This window comes from Chaetodon trifascialis, chromosome 2 (assembly GCF_039877785.1).
Source record: "Chaetodon trifascialis isolate fChaTrf1 chromosome 2, fChaTrf1.hap1, whole genome shotgun sequence".
Lineage (NCBI taxonomy): Eukaryota > Metazoa > Chordata > Actinopteri > Chaetodontiformes > Chaetodontidae > Chaetodon > Chaetodon trifascialis.
The window spans coordinates 16,704,946-16,720,990 of NC_092057.1; the positions used below are offsets into that span (position 1 = coordinate 16,704,946).

Below are 16,045 nucleotides of genomic sequence, written 5' to 3' on the forward strand. Positions count from 1 at the left end.
CACACACACACACACACACACACACACATCAGCACACACATCAACGATTGCTAAATAATTGCTGGCACATACACATATACTCGGTTTTCCTCTCTCTCTCTCTCTCTCTCTCTCTCTCTCTCTCTCTCTCTCTCTCTCTCTCTCTCTCTCTCTTTCTCTCTCTCTCTCACACACACACACACACACACACACACACACACACACACACACACACACACACACACGTTAACTCCTATCCCCACAATTCCCTCCTCTCCAATTTACTGCCAAAGCTGTCTCTTCAAAAGCAAATCTCTTTTTCTCTGCACACCATCACAATGAGAGTCACATCTGGCAACTCCAAACAAAACAAAAAAGTTTGAGAGAGGCCTTCATTATACTTTAGACGTGATATGAATGGTGGCGGCGGAAATGACAATCGCAGAAGAAGCGACTCCCCATTGCCGGCTTTGAAATGAGAAATGATGAAGAAGGGAAGCACAGAACTGCATTTGTGCTTGTGCGTGAGAGATTTTAGTTTTAATGTTCTCTGCCTTTACGTTCATTATTCAGTGTTCAGACTGCTAATAACAATGAGCCTTGTGCAGTGCTCAGAAATGGAAGTGGTCGCACATAGAAAGCAGCTTTCTGATGGAAACCTACACAAGCTGCTCCGTATCAGAGGTGTGAAGCTGGAAAACAGCAACAAGCAGCGCGAAAAATTATTTCATGCAATGTGCTACAATGGACAGAGTGACACCTCGGGTGAAACAATTTCATTTCACAACGCAACAACACAACACCACAACACCTAACTGGAGCTGAATATGTTGATCACAAGCTGATCCAAAACATACAGCCAGTGGGATTGGAAGGCAAGAGACAGCCTCCCTTTTTGTATTCTTTTGTAAAGTCTCAATCAGAGGTCTCCAATGAAGTTCGGTCAATAAATCATGTTATTCAAGATGTGATAAAAGGTCCGCTGCTTTGTGTCTCCAGCTGTTGGCTCTGCATGTGCAAATCTGAAGCTAGAATAGTGTGTGTGAAAGTATGCTCTCCCACGGTTTTAAAATGTGATTGAATGTGAATGTGACTGATTTCTGATTGATCCTTAACACTTCACCAGCGTAGCTCCACAGGTGAAGCATTTTAGGGAACACCACCATTCTCACTCTTGTGATCTTCACTTATTTTTCCAGGTCCATTTTACAGCTTAATGCAGTCAAACACGGCTGTAAACATTCCTTGAAATGCTAATTATCATTAGTTAAGTGCAATTTTTGATGAAGCGTCTGTGCGTTGGGTCTCAGTGGGGTCAAAAGTACAACAAAAATATATTATTTTGGCTGGTGATAGTTTTAACTAATGTTTGATTAATTAAGCTGAAATAAGCACTTGCTTCCTTTTTTCAATTGACACCTGGAGCACCTCACAATGTTGTGCACTGTTGTATTGACTTTGGGAATTTATGAAACTCAGAGCTATAATGGGATAGTGCTTCTTGCATAAATATCCTCTATTGCTGTCTACTAACATAGTGTAAAGGTTTTATGTAGATGCAAACTATGAGGCGTGGAGTTGGTTGAGTTTCGGTATGGTATACACTTCATGGTCTCACAGGATTCAGTGTCTGCCACATGGAGCGCTCGTGGACGTCATGCTTCCTTTCCAAATTCAAAATCGTCACTGTGTGAATTTTAACTGATCAGATCCATAGACGCGACAACACAGCTCGTCCTCTGAAGTGGAGCAGTTGCTGCGAAGGCGTCATGATGAACTGTTCGACACTCAAACTCTGACTGTCTCTGTCAAGTCATCATCCACTGACTTGGCACTGAAACAGACATCTCTCCTGGTCTCTGAGGACCTCAGAGTTGGAGGACATGAGGGAGAGGATGTGTGTAGGGTGTAGATGGTCACACACTACATTTTAACCACATGTAGACAGACACTCACTCAGCTTCAAATCTTCCTTTCTATATTCATCACTCTCTTCTTCAACCCATGGTCCCCACCACTCGCCCTTCCGTCCTCCAGCCCATAACAATCCAATCTTTATCTGCCCATCTGACAGCTTTTCTTTCTTTTGTTTTGTTTTGTTTTCCCCTCTCTGTCAACCATGCTGATCTCTACTCCGTCAGCTACTGTCTTTCAAACTCCACCATGTGGCACTGCTGGAGACTCGGTTAATAGCTGGGTGGCTGAAGGGGCGATGTGGCAAAATAACACAAAGGATATTAATCTGTACAGGACTTATTTCAAGATCAGTCTGAAGCCTGACAGCTGATAGAAAACAGAGCCCAGAAGAAGGACAGGCATGTTTCTTTAGCATCATCGTGTCTTCTACAATATTGTGGTCCTAAAATGGATAAATATGTGTACATGCAACTTTATTTGCAGCAGCAGCAGCAAAAAACACATTTTGGGGGAAACGCGATGCTACTCAGATTGTGTCCTTCATTACTGTTTGCCTCAGTCTATTTGGTGGAAACATATCATACCTTATTTTTCATGTATCATATTCACTTAAAGTAAAATAAAAACTCTGTCTCTGTTTACCTTCCATGCTTCTTTTCATGCTCTTTTTCTTTTTTTTAAACTCCCCCCATTTTCTCATACTGTCTTGTTTTCCACACATCAGTATATAGCCTCTGAAATATCTTCTGCTCTTTCATGCTTAGTACCGGCTGCCATCCCCTAGGCATATTCAGCTGCCCCCCTCCCTTTCCCTCAACCTGTCTTATGGTTTATTGAGACATAAGACATGATGTGGGAAGGCTTTACCAGAGATTGGCAGGGGTCAGATTCTGCCTCATTTGCATATATCCTATCACAGTGAAGTTTCTTGAGCCCCAAGGCAATATGGGATATTAGATGTGTGGGTGCTGTAACCCCTGGATGACATGCTCAGAAAGCCTCGGTTGAAACGAGATGTATTATATGGAGGCATTGACGAGAGATAGATAAAATATTATTTTATTAATAAGGGCCTGTAGTTACCATGTTTAGTGAAAAAAAATCAGTGCTCACCTTAACTCCATGTCACTGAAAACAACAGATAAAGCCAGAAATCTTGGTGTAATTATTGATTTTCACCTGAATTTTAACAACCATTTAAAGCTGATTACCAAATCAACCTACTACCACCTGAAAAATATAACCAGAATCAAGGGTTGTCTGTCCAAAGAAGACATGGAGAAACTGGTTCATGCATTCATTTTCAGTAGGTTGGACTATCGCAATGAAGTCTTTAATGGCCTAAACAAAAAATCAATTAGGCAACTACAGCTGATCCAAAATGCTGCTGCACGAGTCCATACAAACAGCAGAAAAATGGACCACATCACACCAGTCCTCAGATCACTACACTGGCTTCCTGTGAGTCGAAGAATAGACTTTAAAACCTTACTGTTGGTCTATAAAGCCTTAAATGGTCTAGGACCACAATATATTCTGGATTTATCAACTCCACATGAAGTATCCAGACCTCTCAGATCATCAGGGACAGGTCTATTGTTTGTTCCCAGAATGAGAACCAAACCAAGTGAAGCAGCTTTCAGTTATTATGCTCCTCACCTGTGGAACAATCTCCCTGCACACCTGAGGTCTGCACCAAGTGTCAGCTCATTTAAATCAGGGTTGAAAACATTATTATTTGCTACAGCTTTTACTTAAAGTAAATATATTTTCTCAATGACTTTAATAATTCTAAATGCTAAATTATTGTCTTTTACTGGCTTCTGTTTTTAATTTTCCTTTAACTGTATTTTATTTTTATTCTTCTATTCTCTTCTAATCTCTTTCTTTCTTTCTTTCTTTCTTTCTTTCTTTGAAATGTATGATTTTAATGTATTTTTATGCTTCTGTAAAGAACTTTGAATTGCCCAGTGTGTGAATTGTGCTGTACAAATAAATTTGTCTTGCCTAGAGTATTGCAAATGAACACTTTTCTAGTGGATGTTGCTGCTTCACTAGCTGTTCCTTTTCCCTTTCAGTAAAGCCAAATTTACTTTTAAAAGCACAAAACCATTGTGCGTCAAAGTGCTCTCCAAAATGGTGTTTGCAAAGTAGGGAGAAAGGAGGTGCAGCCACGACATCAAGAGCGTGAACAAAACATAATGAAAACAAGGACGTTGTCAAAACCAGGAAATAAGAGCAACAGAGCATAAAGAAGCACGTCAGCCACATTGAAAATCTTATGAATAAGAACAAGTTTTGAGGTGAGTTTTGAACATTTGGACTGAGTAAGCTGATTTAAGTGTTTCACAGAGAGCTGCTCTATGATAGCACCGCAGAGGCCCTGTAACCGTCAGCCTGAACCAAGACGACCACACTGAACAACACATACAGTACAGTAAGTCCTGTCATTGCCTTCCAAAGCAACACAGACTCTATGATACATATGGTACAAAAAGTTCAGACACTAAAATTGGTTGGTTAAGGTTAGGAAAAGATGGCAAATGAGGTTAAAATTTATATATAACCCTTGAAATTTGTTAAATTCCTTCTGTCTTTGCTGTCGTAAGAAATAGTTCGCACATCCACGAGAGGCAGATAATCATGGGCTAAAGTATAACATCCCTGTGTTGGAAAAAGTACTGGAGAAATATCATTTTGTAATGTACGTCTTAATTTGGACAAGATAATAACACACGCAGGGATTATATTACATCGAGAAACAGATTGTTGAATGTGTGCATAAAAACAAATCCATGAGAATAATAACATGAAGAAGAAGAAAGATGGGGAAAACACATTAGTACATATTTGCAAACATCACTGCGGAAGTTGAATCTGATTTAAATGAATTTAAATTTTGAATTACAAATCATTGACAACTGAACTAATCACATGTAACTTTATTCATCTGTAGGGGACACCTGTAATTGGATGAGATCATCCACTTGATATGATGAGACTTTAGTATACACAGGCGTGTGTGCTTGTGCACATGCACTCCCCCCGTCACTCTCCCGTTGATTTTATCATCACTCTCATGTTGCGTTACATTACAGCAAACCTTTTCAACCACATCGCATAGCTTCGCACATAAACGCCCACATAAACACACACCCATACAACACTCTGACATGCTCATGACACACAGCAACGCCTCTTACCGGAGTGAAGTTCATAACTTTGAGTATCCAGATGGTCAGCGCCAGGTTGACGATCATGGTGACGAGGAGGAGGAGGATGAAGAAGTACAAGCATCTCTTCCTCCAGCCGTAGATTCCCACTGCTGGGTAAACCTGGGCGCCGCAGACTGACGCCCCCCGCTGGTGGAGTGGGTTGGGCTGCGCCGCAAGGATATACTGCTCCTGGGTCATCTGAAAGGGACACATATGAAGATTACATGTCAGCCTCGATCCTTTTTATAAGACATTTTGGATTTTTACATTTCTATTTTGAGGAATTAATCTCGACAACACTGTGTACTGATTTTGAGTGAATACCTGAAATTTATCATTCATTAATTCTCAATTCAGATGCTGGAGTCACTAAAATTGCTGCCATTTGTACAAAACTGTTTCTTTTTTAATGTCTCCCTAAGTATCTTTTCATTTTGATTGAAAATCTGTAATTCCTCTGCTCTGCATGATGCTCAACAGACATCTTTAAGGAAAAAAATGAAAGAAGGAAGATAGAAGCAGTGTTTAGTCCCCCCTTTTTCCATCCATGCATTGCAGACAAGGATAAGTCGGAGAGAGAGGAGAGGCTGAGGTTTGGAGGTTTTGGTCCTGGTTGTCTGGAGGATGGAAGCAGGAGAATAAAGAGAAAAAAAAAACAGAACAACATAGAAAAGGAGAGAAGAAGATAGAGGTAAGGCATGATAAAAATGAGATAGAGGAGGAGTGGTGAAGGGGAGATAGCAGGGCACCGAGTAGTAAGAGATAGGAAGGAGAGAGAGAGAGACAGAGAGAGAAAGAGAGAGAGAGAAAGAGAGAGAGAGAGAGAGAGAGAGAGAGAGAGAGAGAGAGAGAGAGAGAGAGAGGGGGGAAGATAAGACAGCAGAGGAGGACAAAGTCCATTAGTTGTAGTGCAGCAAGAGAAGTCATTGGTGGCAAGAGATATGGACACTGGCAGCAAGGCACTGCTATCTCTGTCCATCTCTGACTCTCTAACTCCCTCTCACGCTCTTTTTATTGCTCTCTCCGTCCCAAATTTCCTCTCTCTCTCCCCCCTCTCTCCACAATTCACTTCCTATCTCACTTCAGAACCTCTCTCTCTCTTTATCAGTCTCTCTCTCACTCACACATTATGTCTTTATTTGCTGAGGCTGCATGACCTTAACACCTCAACGACTTGATTCCCCCTCCCCACAGTGCTTTTTCTCCATGTAGTCTCACATGATGATACCAGCCAGCCTTGATGGGAATCAAAAATGCTGACTCCTGCTGGGTCCACAGAAAAAAAAAAAAAAAAAAGAAAGAAAGAAAGAAAGAAAGAAAAGAAAAGAAAATGCAGACTTGGCCTGTTCAAGTTTTTTTTTTGGGGGGGGGTGGGGGGGGTGGGACAGTCTCAGAAGCAAGTGTCAACCTGTAATCTGTGCCTCCACATGGGTCCTGTTTCTCATAAAGCAAAGCAACGCTCAAGGTCGTGTGGAGGTATTGATGTTAGGACAGTGCATAAACACCTTCAAAACTTAGCAAATTCCACTTTTGCTTAATATGGGGATTGATACTGAAGGTGTTGTTCAACCTTTACATTCTCCCATCCTCATTAAGGATAAAAATGTACTGATTTGAATCAGTTAAAATGTGAAAATCAGTGAAAATCCCAGAATAATCAACTAAAAGCTGATGATTTCACTCCAACAACACCAGTATGACCAGTCCTACAGCGTGATGGTGTGTTTTCCTTTGCACTCAAGGAGCCATTTTCCACCTGAATTAACAGAGATATGGAGTGACTGAACTGTGATAACCGTGACAGAGCAAAAACACATCAAATCCAGGTGGAAATGCACCCAGGATGCAATGAATACCCGATCAACCAAAACATCTCCGGAGGTGCATAGAAATACGTTTGGCTGCATTAAGAGGGAATTTAATGAGTTTGTGTTTAACTAAACTTTAGCAGTGCGAGAACAAGATAAACACAACGTCCAATATCAGATTTAAAGAAGGTGATGAAAGGACATGATAGATATCACAATTTTTTGGCAAAGGGAAGATGAAGCTACTTCTATTGTGCACGCCAAACACGGATTCAATATTTGGTCTAAACGCAATCCAATCAATTTCTATCTGGGCACAAGCTGGGTATGAGACACATATTAATGCCAAGTGGAAAGGGCTTAATGTTCGTCAAGTGGGCTAATGAATGAATGACGTTTTCTCTTTTCACTGAGAAGAAAGGATCCAGCAAAATTCTCAGCTGCTTCGCCTGTTTAGCTTTTTCATACATCTGTTCACTCACACTGTGCACATACAATGCACGTGAATCGATAGCAGGGCGCTGCTGTGGAGCAGGGCACTGGGATGGGCAGCTGATCATTTTATCTCAGTATTCAGCATCCACACTGAATCAATAGCAGAGCGTGTGTACCTGTGTGCTGTTACATTTGCCATGTGAGCACTGGACTTTTCTGTGGTGCCCTGGAATGCTAATCATTTCATTCCTGCATGTATCAACAGCAGGGATCAATAGGTGCACACATGTCTGTGTGTGTGTGTGTGTGTGTGTGTGTGTGTGTGTGTGTGTGTGTGTGTGTGTGTGTCAGCTTATGCATATTTCTCAAGGGCAAGAATGTGAATCAGCCAATGAACCAATATGAAAACCTAATGTTTTTTCCAGCTTTTTTTCCAACCGAATGTGACGCTGAATGACAATTCAGTTTCACTTCCAAATTTCTCAATCAGTCATTGACTCAGTGATTTGCTGCAAGCGTCTGACTCATTCTTTGTCTTGTGTGTGTGTATGTTTGTGTCTCATTTCAGTCACAGCCACGCACAGTTATCAATTCAACTGCTTTCCTCCTCCCACACAGTTGCCCACTTGCGAATATCATATTTGTCATAGTTTTTCTCACAGCCCTTTGTCACAGAAAACGCCACACTCGCTGCCCTTTGTCAGACTTTCCTTTGATCTCGCTCCTTCCCTTGGCTCTGTCCTCTCTTTCTTCCTTTGCCTCATTGTTCTTTCCTGCATCTTTCATCATTTGGCATCATTTACTGCTTTCATTTCTCAAACTTTTCCATCACTTCTTTCCTTCTTAATTCAGATTTGAAGCTTTTTGCATGGCGTCCTCTTCCTTCTAACATTTACTTTTTTCTACTTTTTTCTTGACACGTCTTACTACGAGAAAATTCATGTACTTAGTACTCGATGACACTAATCTTATGGAAATGTATGCATTCTGGATCTACCCCCCATTTCCACGTTCTTCATAGTCCACCTTCCTCACTCACTTCATTTCTTCCTTCTTTTACGCTCTCTGTTCTTAATCAATCCATTTTGTTTGCTCCCTTTCCCTCCCTCTCACAGTCATCCCCCCCCCTCCCCCCTCCCTCTTCCAGTGCATTTCTTAGATTGAACTGACAACAGAGTCATCAATCAATCCCATGGTGCACCAAAGCCTGTAGGCTCTGCACAGCATGACCTAACTTTATTAACAACATACTGTCTTGACAGTCATAAAAACAAGAGCTACGGGAGCCGCGTCACCATGGTTACCATTACGGTATAATTTCCACTGAGCTCTAACAATGATCCCAGCAGAACCAAGACTCTGAATAACATATACAGAATATAAATACCAGGATTTTTCATTTTTGGTCAAAGTGGTACATGTAGAGGTTGATAAACCTTTACTTCCAGATCATAAAACAAATAACCACCACTTTTAATTCAATTCAATTCAATTCAATTTTATTTGTATAGCGCCAAATCACAACAGAAGTTGTCTCAGGACACTTTCCATATAGAGCTGGTACAGACCAAGCTCTTTTATCTACAAAGAAACCAACAATTCCTATAATACAATTATAATTATAATTAGTTGTTTTGGCTATTTTCACCACGACAATGTGCAACTTGACAAAATGTACAGTAACATATTAAGGAACAAACCTCTTCGACAATTTCAAACATTTTGCAATAAAACAGTTTAAGGGTTTACCTTTTACTTTATGATTGATTACAGTGAGCAGCAAAATTAATAAATTAAGAAATTAATAAGAGAGAAATTTTGCCATGGTCCATACATGTGACTTACCAATCCCCCATAACTGCCAACCAAAAAGCAGCTCAAAATAAACAGCATTACTTTCATATGAGCCAGTAACAGGAGATGAGAGGAGAAGAGATTTAACTCAAAACTGTCTTTCATCTTTCAAGCAGCCTCATTTCACAAAGTAGAATGCTTTCCAACTTCATTACGACAAACAGGGAATCACTGTTTCTTCAGATTGACAGGGATCACTGTTTCTTTGCAGTGCACAAGAGCTCAATGTTTTGCTTCAGGCTGTAAGCAATATGACTCAGGATATCATTATGATGATGGCAAATATACAGCTGTAAAACTTGATTAGAAGTTCAGTTTCAGCCACCTGCTGTGTTCGCACTTCCGTGGCATTTCCTCTGTCGATGTAAAGCGGAGCTTCTCAGCACATCCGGTAAGAGGCATTTGAGAAAACTCTGACGCTGATGCTCGGTGTCATCCTCTCTCATTGTGTAACTAAATGAATGGGAATGCATGTAGGATGTGAAGTGTATGTCAAGTCAGATTCAGTTTGGTGGACGTTGCGAACGATGGCAGAAAGTGGGAACACAGACACGTGTGCTGCCTGATAATGTATGTGAAGGCCTGATAAATTGACAGACGGGTGGATATGGATGGATTTGGCTGTGGACGCATGGGTGGATAATAAATACAAGAATAGACGGACAGACAGAAAGTCAGACGACTCAAGATTCCGTCTCATGGCTGAAATCCGTATCAAAGTGTAATTAGTGTGCGTGCCGGCTGATTGGTGCTGCTGCTATATATGAAGTGCTGAGGGCGATCCGATGTATCTGTCAGCCAGCACCACAAGGCCCGGCTCTCCTCTCATCTGCTTATACTCAATCAATACCACCGCTTCAATATCACTCCACATCTGATGGCCTTGACATTCTCTCTGTCTGTTTCTCTTTCTGTCTCTCTCTTTAATGCAAGCTCCCAAGAACTACACATAGATGAGTAGAAAGGATCAAGCACTGTGGGTTTTTTAAGACTGAGCATGATATTCATATATCTGAGTATGAAGCCAAAAATGTATCCAATATTGTTGCTTCAAATCTGTTCTTTTCTCTGTAAATTACAGAAGATGCAGGTAGTATTAAGCTCTAATCCTAGGACCCTAGGCTTTAGTCATTCTCACCATTATGTGACAGTACTTCAATATACGGGAGAGACAGGATACAATAGATTAAACAGACAGAAGAGACAGAGAGAAAGAGATTACAGCTAAGAAAAAAAAAATCAGCCTGCTTCATTTTGTGAGGACAGAGAGAATGTAGACCCAAATTTCAGCTACTGAGAAAGTGATGTAATAAATGATGTGATAAATTACTGCACCTTGGGAGTACTGCTTATAAATAAAGTAGCAATGTTCCTTCTGTTATGAGTAATGAGTGCTGAATGTTGCTCACCAACCATCAACTCTATACTTATTAAGTGGTTGGAAATAGTTTGGTAGAAAATACACCATCTTAACAAACAGCTCAGGCTCTTCTTTCTTATCTTCACACTATTTGCTAGAATGTTATTGTGAAATTTTCCTTCAAGATCAAGGATTTTCTCACTATTCAAAGTAGTTTGGTACCTCTATTTCCATGCAACAAGCACTGTACTTCTCACACTTATCACTCACGATCTCTTAATTTGAGTTAATCCTTCTGAAACAGTCTCAATGTAATATCGATGCCTGTATATAATAATATTGAACATAAGCAAATGAGACCATAATACTACACAAATCGAGCCCAATTTTGAGACAGCTGTTGTGGCCGATTATGAATGACAGTCGCGTGTCTCTACTGCTGTAGTTTGACATGCTAAACAACCTCTTGTGCAGCATCTGGGAAACCCCATGACATCCCGACAAAAAGTCGAACTTGTCAGAATCTTTTTGTCTTGACACGCCTGCTGTAACATCTCCCACAACACGTTCCTGAGCGCTGACTAATCAGGTGCCCTCTCCAGGGCGCAGTCAGGTAAACATGGCGAAGAGGAGGAGCAGGGATGCTGAGGTTGCTGTTGTCAGGTGGGACAACGAAACAGAAGAAAAGTTCGTTGCCCATACTGTCCTGTCAGTGCCACACAGGAGCACATCCACAGTCATTTTTTCTTTCTTTTCGCCAGCATCTTGCTGTTGACTTATTATTCCCAAGACAAAACAGGGAATGCTGATAACTTTCCCCAGTCTTAAGAATCGTCTTACATAGCCAAAAATAGATTCATTACCATGCTGCTACGCAACCAGCAAACAGCTGTTTATAAAAGAAAACTGGATTAAAAATAAGTTGTGTCTCTCTTTCACTCCCTTCCGAAACAAGCAGCAGATCAAGATCCTCACGACACGAGGCGGTGGTGCTCATGGGAATTTCACTCTTCACTCTGGGAAACAGTACTGTCAAAATCAATGCACGGTCCTTGTAGTTACTTTAACTCTGTGTGAGCAGCAACTAAATGAGGCAAAGATAACAACTATAAACATGATCTAGACAGTTCAGTCATGTCAGTATGTTATTAATCCTTGTCATTTTTCTATGTTTACACAGTGGTGAGAGACTAATGAAGTATTTTCTGGAGAATTAGGAGTTAGTCAGACAGTGGGGTCATTTCTGTGACTTGTCATGGCCAATGGCAACTTCAGCTCAATGTCTGTTGATGGATTATTACTTTAAGTGGAAATAAGGCACCTGTGCAAAACCCATGTATTTTTCAGAATAATTATTAATTTCAGTGATGGATCTATGTGGAAATACAGTGGTGGTTTTCTAAATAAGACCTCATAAAAAAAATAGACAAAAACACATTCTAATTTTCCATAATTGTATTCGAGTGCACAGCATGGAGGAGACCACTCGGAGCTCATCCTAGCTTGCATTGTGTGTGTGTTCTGTTTGATCATTGCTGTCCATCTCATCTGTGTAATGCACTCTCCATATGCAAGCTTTTTTGGTTTGCTTTTGATTCACATTTATAATAATTCAGAATATTGAAATTTAATTCAAATTGTTACATCAATTTGGTGTGACAAAAAATTTAAAATACCCCTTGCATGACATTATTTACCTCTCTAAATACTAATTCTTACTATTTTGCTTTCTTAGTGAGGGATTTGTAATCATTTGTAAAATTCTACATTGAAATGTTTCATATTTTGCTGCATTATTATATGTAGAAACAGTCTGATCTCTGGGTCAATACATGTTAAAACACACAAATAAAAATAGTTGCACTACTGCAGAGGGGGAAGGTGTGTGACAGGAAACTCAACGAGGGATTTCATGTCAAATACTTCCAACATGCAACAAACAGTTGTTTCATGCATGTACATTTGTTTTTCGTGTGTGTGTGTGTGTGTGTGTGACTGTGTGTGAGCCAGTGTGATAAAACACTAAGCCAACCGAATTGGGAGCGCTCTGTGTTGGCTGTAGGTTGTTGGTTTGGACAGCCTGCCATCCCTCTCTGTCACTGTGGGCACTCAGGTGTTCAGTCAGTGGATGGATCACACACATTCAAACACACACACACACACACACACACACACACACACCCACACACACATGCACGCAGTGTGAAACTCGAATACGGATGCCCACAAAAAATCCACACAAGCAACAAGCAAACACACATATAGACAGACAAAATCACACTGCACCCACATGCACCAGTAAACACACAGGAACATGGGCAAACAAACCATGTGTACACACTTGAACACACACACACACACACACACACACACACACACACATACAGGCAGATGCACACACACAAACAGGGCTCCTGTGCAGTGAGGCGGTCACTATTCAAACAGATTTACGAGGTTCTGCTGCAGGCCTAGTGTAAAAAGAGAAGACTTAAAAGGACAACACTTACTCTCTCTCTCTTCCTTTCTCTCTCTCCCACACACACACACACACACACACACACACACACACACACACACACACACACACACACACACACACACACACAAAAAAAAAAAATATAACTAAGCCAAAAGCACTACAGCTGCCACTATATAAACAACCTGCGATGTGTATGATACTGTAGTGGACAGAGGAAAAGCCCCTTCATGTTCCACTCGTCTTGGGTGGGCTTGGTTTGGAGTGGCATGGCCGCCTTTGTGACTTTCAGTCGGAGAACACGCTACAGTGAAGCCTCGACTTGTGTGATCCAGGCATTTCTGATCTCCTCCTCCAGTGTGCTTAAAGTAAACTTATGTTTGGGCAAGTACCACTTGGCTAAGGTCAGAGAAAAAATTGCTTTCATGTTTAAATTAAACCAAGTTGACTGTTGTTTGCTTAAACAAACAGCCTCCTTCATCAGTGTGCGCTCCTGTTCATCTGATGTTGGTGTTTGTTGCAGCTCTGCTTTGGTGCTAAAGGGGCTGCTTTCTACTACCGTCTCTATTTATAGAGGCTCCAGAGTGAAAAGTTGTTCTCATTTGTCTCTGTCTAGATTTATCTCCATCCAATGATGTCTTTCGTTTTTTTCAGGACCCACGAGACTAATTAGTGGATGATGGAAACGGAGAGGGAAAATGAGAGGCCATATGAGAGCGCGATACAGTATAAAGACCGAGAAAAAAGCAGATAAAGCAAAGGAAAAATAGAGATCCTGATGTTGTTTGATTGACAGGTTCACTGCATGCATTGGTCCCCAACCTGGTCAGTCAGGAAGTTTCCCCACTATGGACCAGCTGTCATTTCATCCTGCTAGAAAGGATCTTCGCCTTAGTAGGTAGTTGAAGGATAAACGGTGTTTAAACTGCTCGGTTGCTCTAAATTGATGACAAATTGATGGTTGAAAACTGCTATTCACTTTCCAAGACCTGCTATCAGATGGAAAAGTTTAGCAAACAACACAATCGGTGGACAATAGAGCTGCGTTTTAGATTCAATTTGAGTGTCGTTATAGAGGTAGAGCTAAGCATGAACAATCCTGTGCCCGCTGGTAAATCTGTGTGAGCTTTGCATTGAAGTGTTCTTGCAAAATCAAAACGAAGGTACCCACAAGCGCAAAAGTGCACTTTTAATCGGCTATGCTGACAAAATAATGTCACTACACCTCCAGCCTTACAACACACGTTTACACGGTCGGTTCTGCAGTATCCACTATCATCTGCCTGTAAATTACTAAGCAATGACATTTTTGTAATGCCAGCAGGACTAAAGTGAGACTGATGGTTGGAGCGCACCTCCTCTACCTGGATGGGCTGTGGCTATGCATTCTAGTTAAGCAGGCCTGACATTTATCATGCTTCTCTCCTGTTCATTTGTAGGAGGTAAAGACTCAGTGGTTTCCCCACACGCTCAAGACCTCTTCATCATAACACACCATGACATTTCTACTGTTGAACATTAATAATAATATGTTCTATGAGTATCTCTTTCTATTTCTGAGACCACACTGCCAGTAAGAAAAGAGGAAAATAAGATCACATGTTGAAACTAAATATTCGTTGTAGTTACTTTCATGTCTTTAGTTGGTATTACTTTGTAGAACTTGTTTGAACTGCCACACTGATGAATGCTTCATAACGTAACCAGTGGTGGTTCGAGGCAGTATTTCAGCACCTTGGACAGCTCCGTAGTCTGCACAGTGCTGAACAAGGAGCTCTCTGTAGTGCTGAAGCAGCACTTACTGTTCTAATATTGTGAGGATCTGGTTGTTAACACTTTTCCAAATGTTCACAAACTGACACACCTGTGCAACAAAACTTGTTTGTTTGTCTCTTAGCGTCTCAGTGCTGTATCGCAGTCAGGCCGAGTCTGCGGTTGCTGCACATCACACACAGGCGTGAAACAACACAGTGGCGCAGCATCCACCCGTGCACATCGTATGTTCATATACTGCACACATGCAGTGCAGTGTGACTGTAAAATAATAACACAGTGTCAGTTTGTTTGTCATTATGTGAGGGATCTGTTTGAGTAAGATCTGCAAAGTAACGCTGCTGTTCAGTGCTGCCTCAAATAGATGTAGAATCTTCCCGGGGTGAGCACTTTCTCTCTCTCTCCTCTCTGTTTCCCGCTCTGTCATTGTGTTTGTTTCTCTCTTCGGTTTCAGCCCCATTCTTGTTCTTCCAATATCGCTGACTTCTTTTCCTCAGCCTCCCTCCCTGCCTTTCCTCCTCTCTGGCACGCTGCCTCCCACTGAGTCAGTATGTGTCAATCAAAAAGCTGCCACTGTTAAACACCACCACCAACAACAACAACAACAACAACAAAAACAACAGGCTTAAGCTCGGGTTTTTTCCTCCTTTTGAAGAGATAGATGGAAAGCGTCATGCAAAGAGAGTTTGCTGGCTCTGCAGCCTTTGAGACATCAAATGTAAGCTGATGAGTGACTATGCTGTTTCTCGATGTGTAGGGGGGCACCACATCAAATTACACCAACGTAAAACATACATACAATGTACAATGTAAAGCATATTCAAGACAAGGAAAGGCTTTGAAGGAACTAAAAATAAAGATAATTTCTGAAATAACTGAATCCATACTGTTCATAAATCTCTCGAATGCTGATGCGTGCTGCCATCTTCTCTGCTGTTACTCATTCAAGACATGTAACTCTGGAGGTTTCCTTGAGAAAACCCTCCACATCCAGGCCTTTTTATCCAAGTTATGCAACCCATTTCCAACCACAAAAACATGTCAGCTCGTACCGCCACTGTCACACACACTCAACTCTTGTATTGAAAGCCGATTACAAAACATTTGGTGCGCAGAAGAAGTCCTCACTCCGCTAAAGCGCTGTGTAAATAAAGCTAGTGATGTGGTGACAGTGTTTCAACGGGGGACGTCATATTTTTGAAGATCGGGAACATGATGATTGGCAGAA

At 41.2% G+C, this 16,045-nt stretch overlaps 1 protein-coding gene across 1 annotated transcript in view; it reads right to left on the reverse strand.

Annotated features, from left to right (window-relative positions):
- The window catches only part of LOC139341106 (zeta-sarcoglycan), a 325,973-nt gene that overhangs the window by 150,347 nt on the left and 159,581 nt on the right, over window positions 1–16,045 (reverse strand). The window contains exon 2 of the mRNA XM_070977442.1: window positions 5,100–5,309. Within this exon, the coding sequence (XP_070833543.1) occupies window positions 5,100–5,309 (210 nt within the window). The remainder of the gene's footprint in view (window positions 1–5,099; window positions 5,310–16,045) is intronic.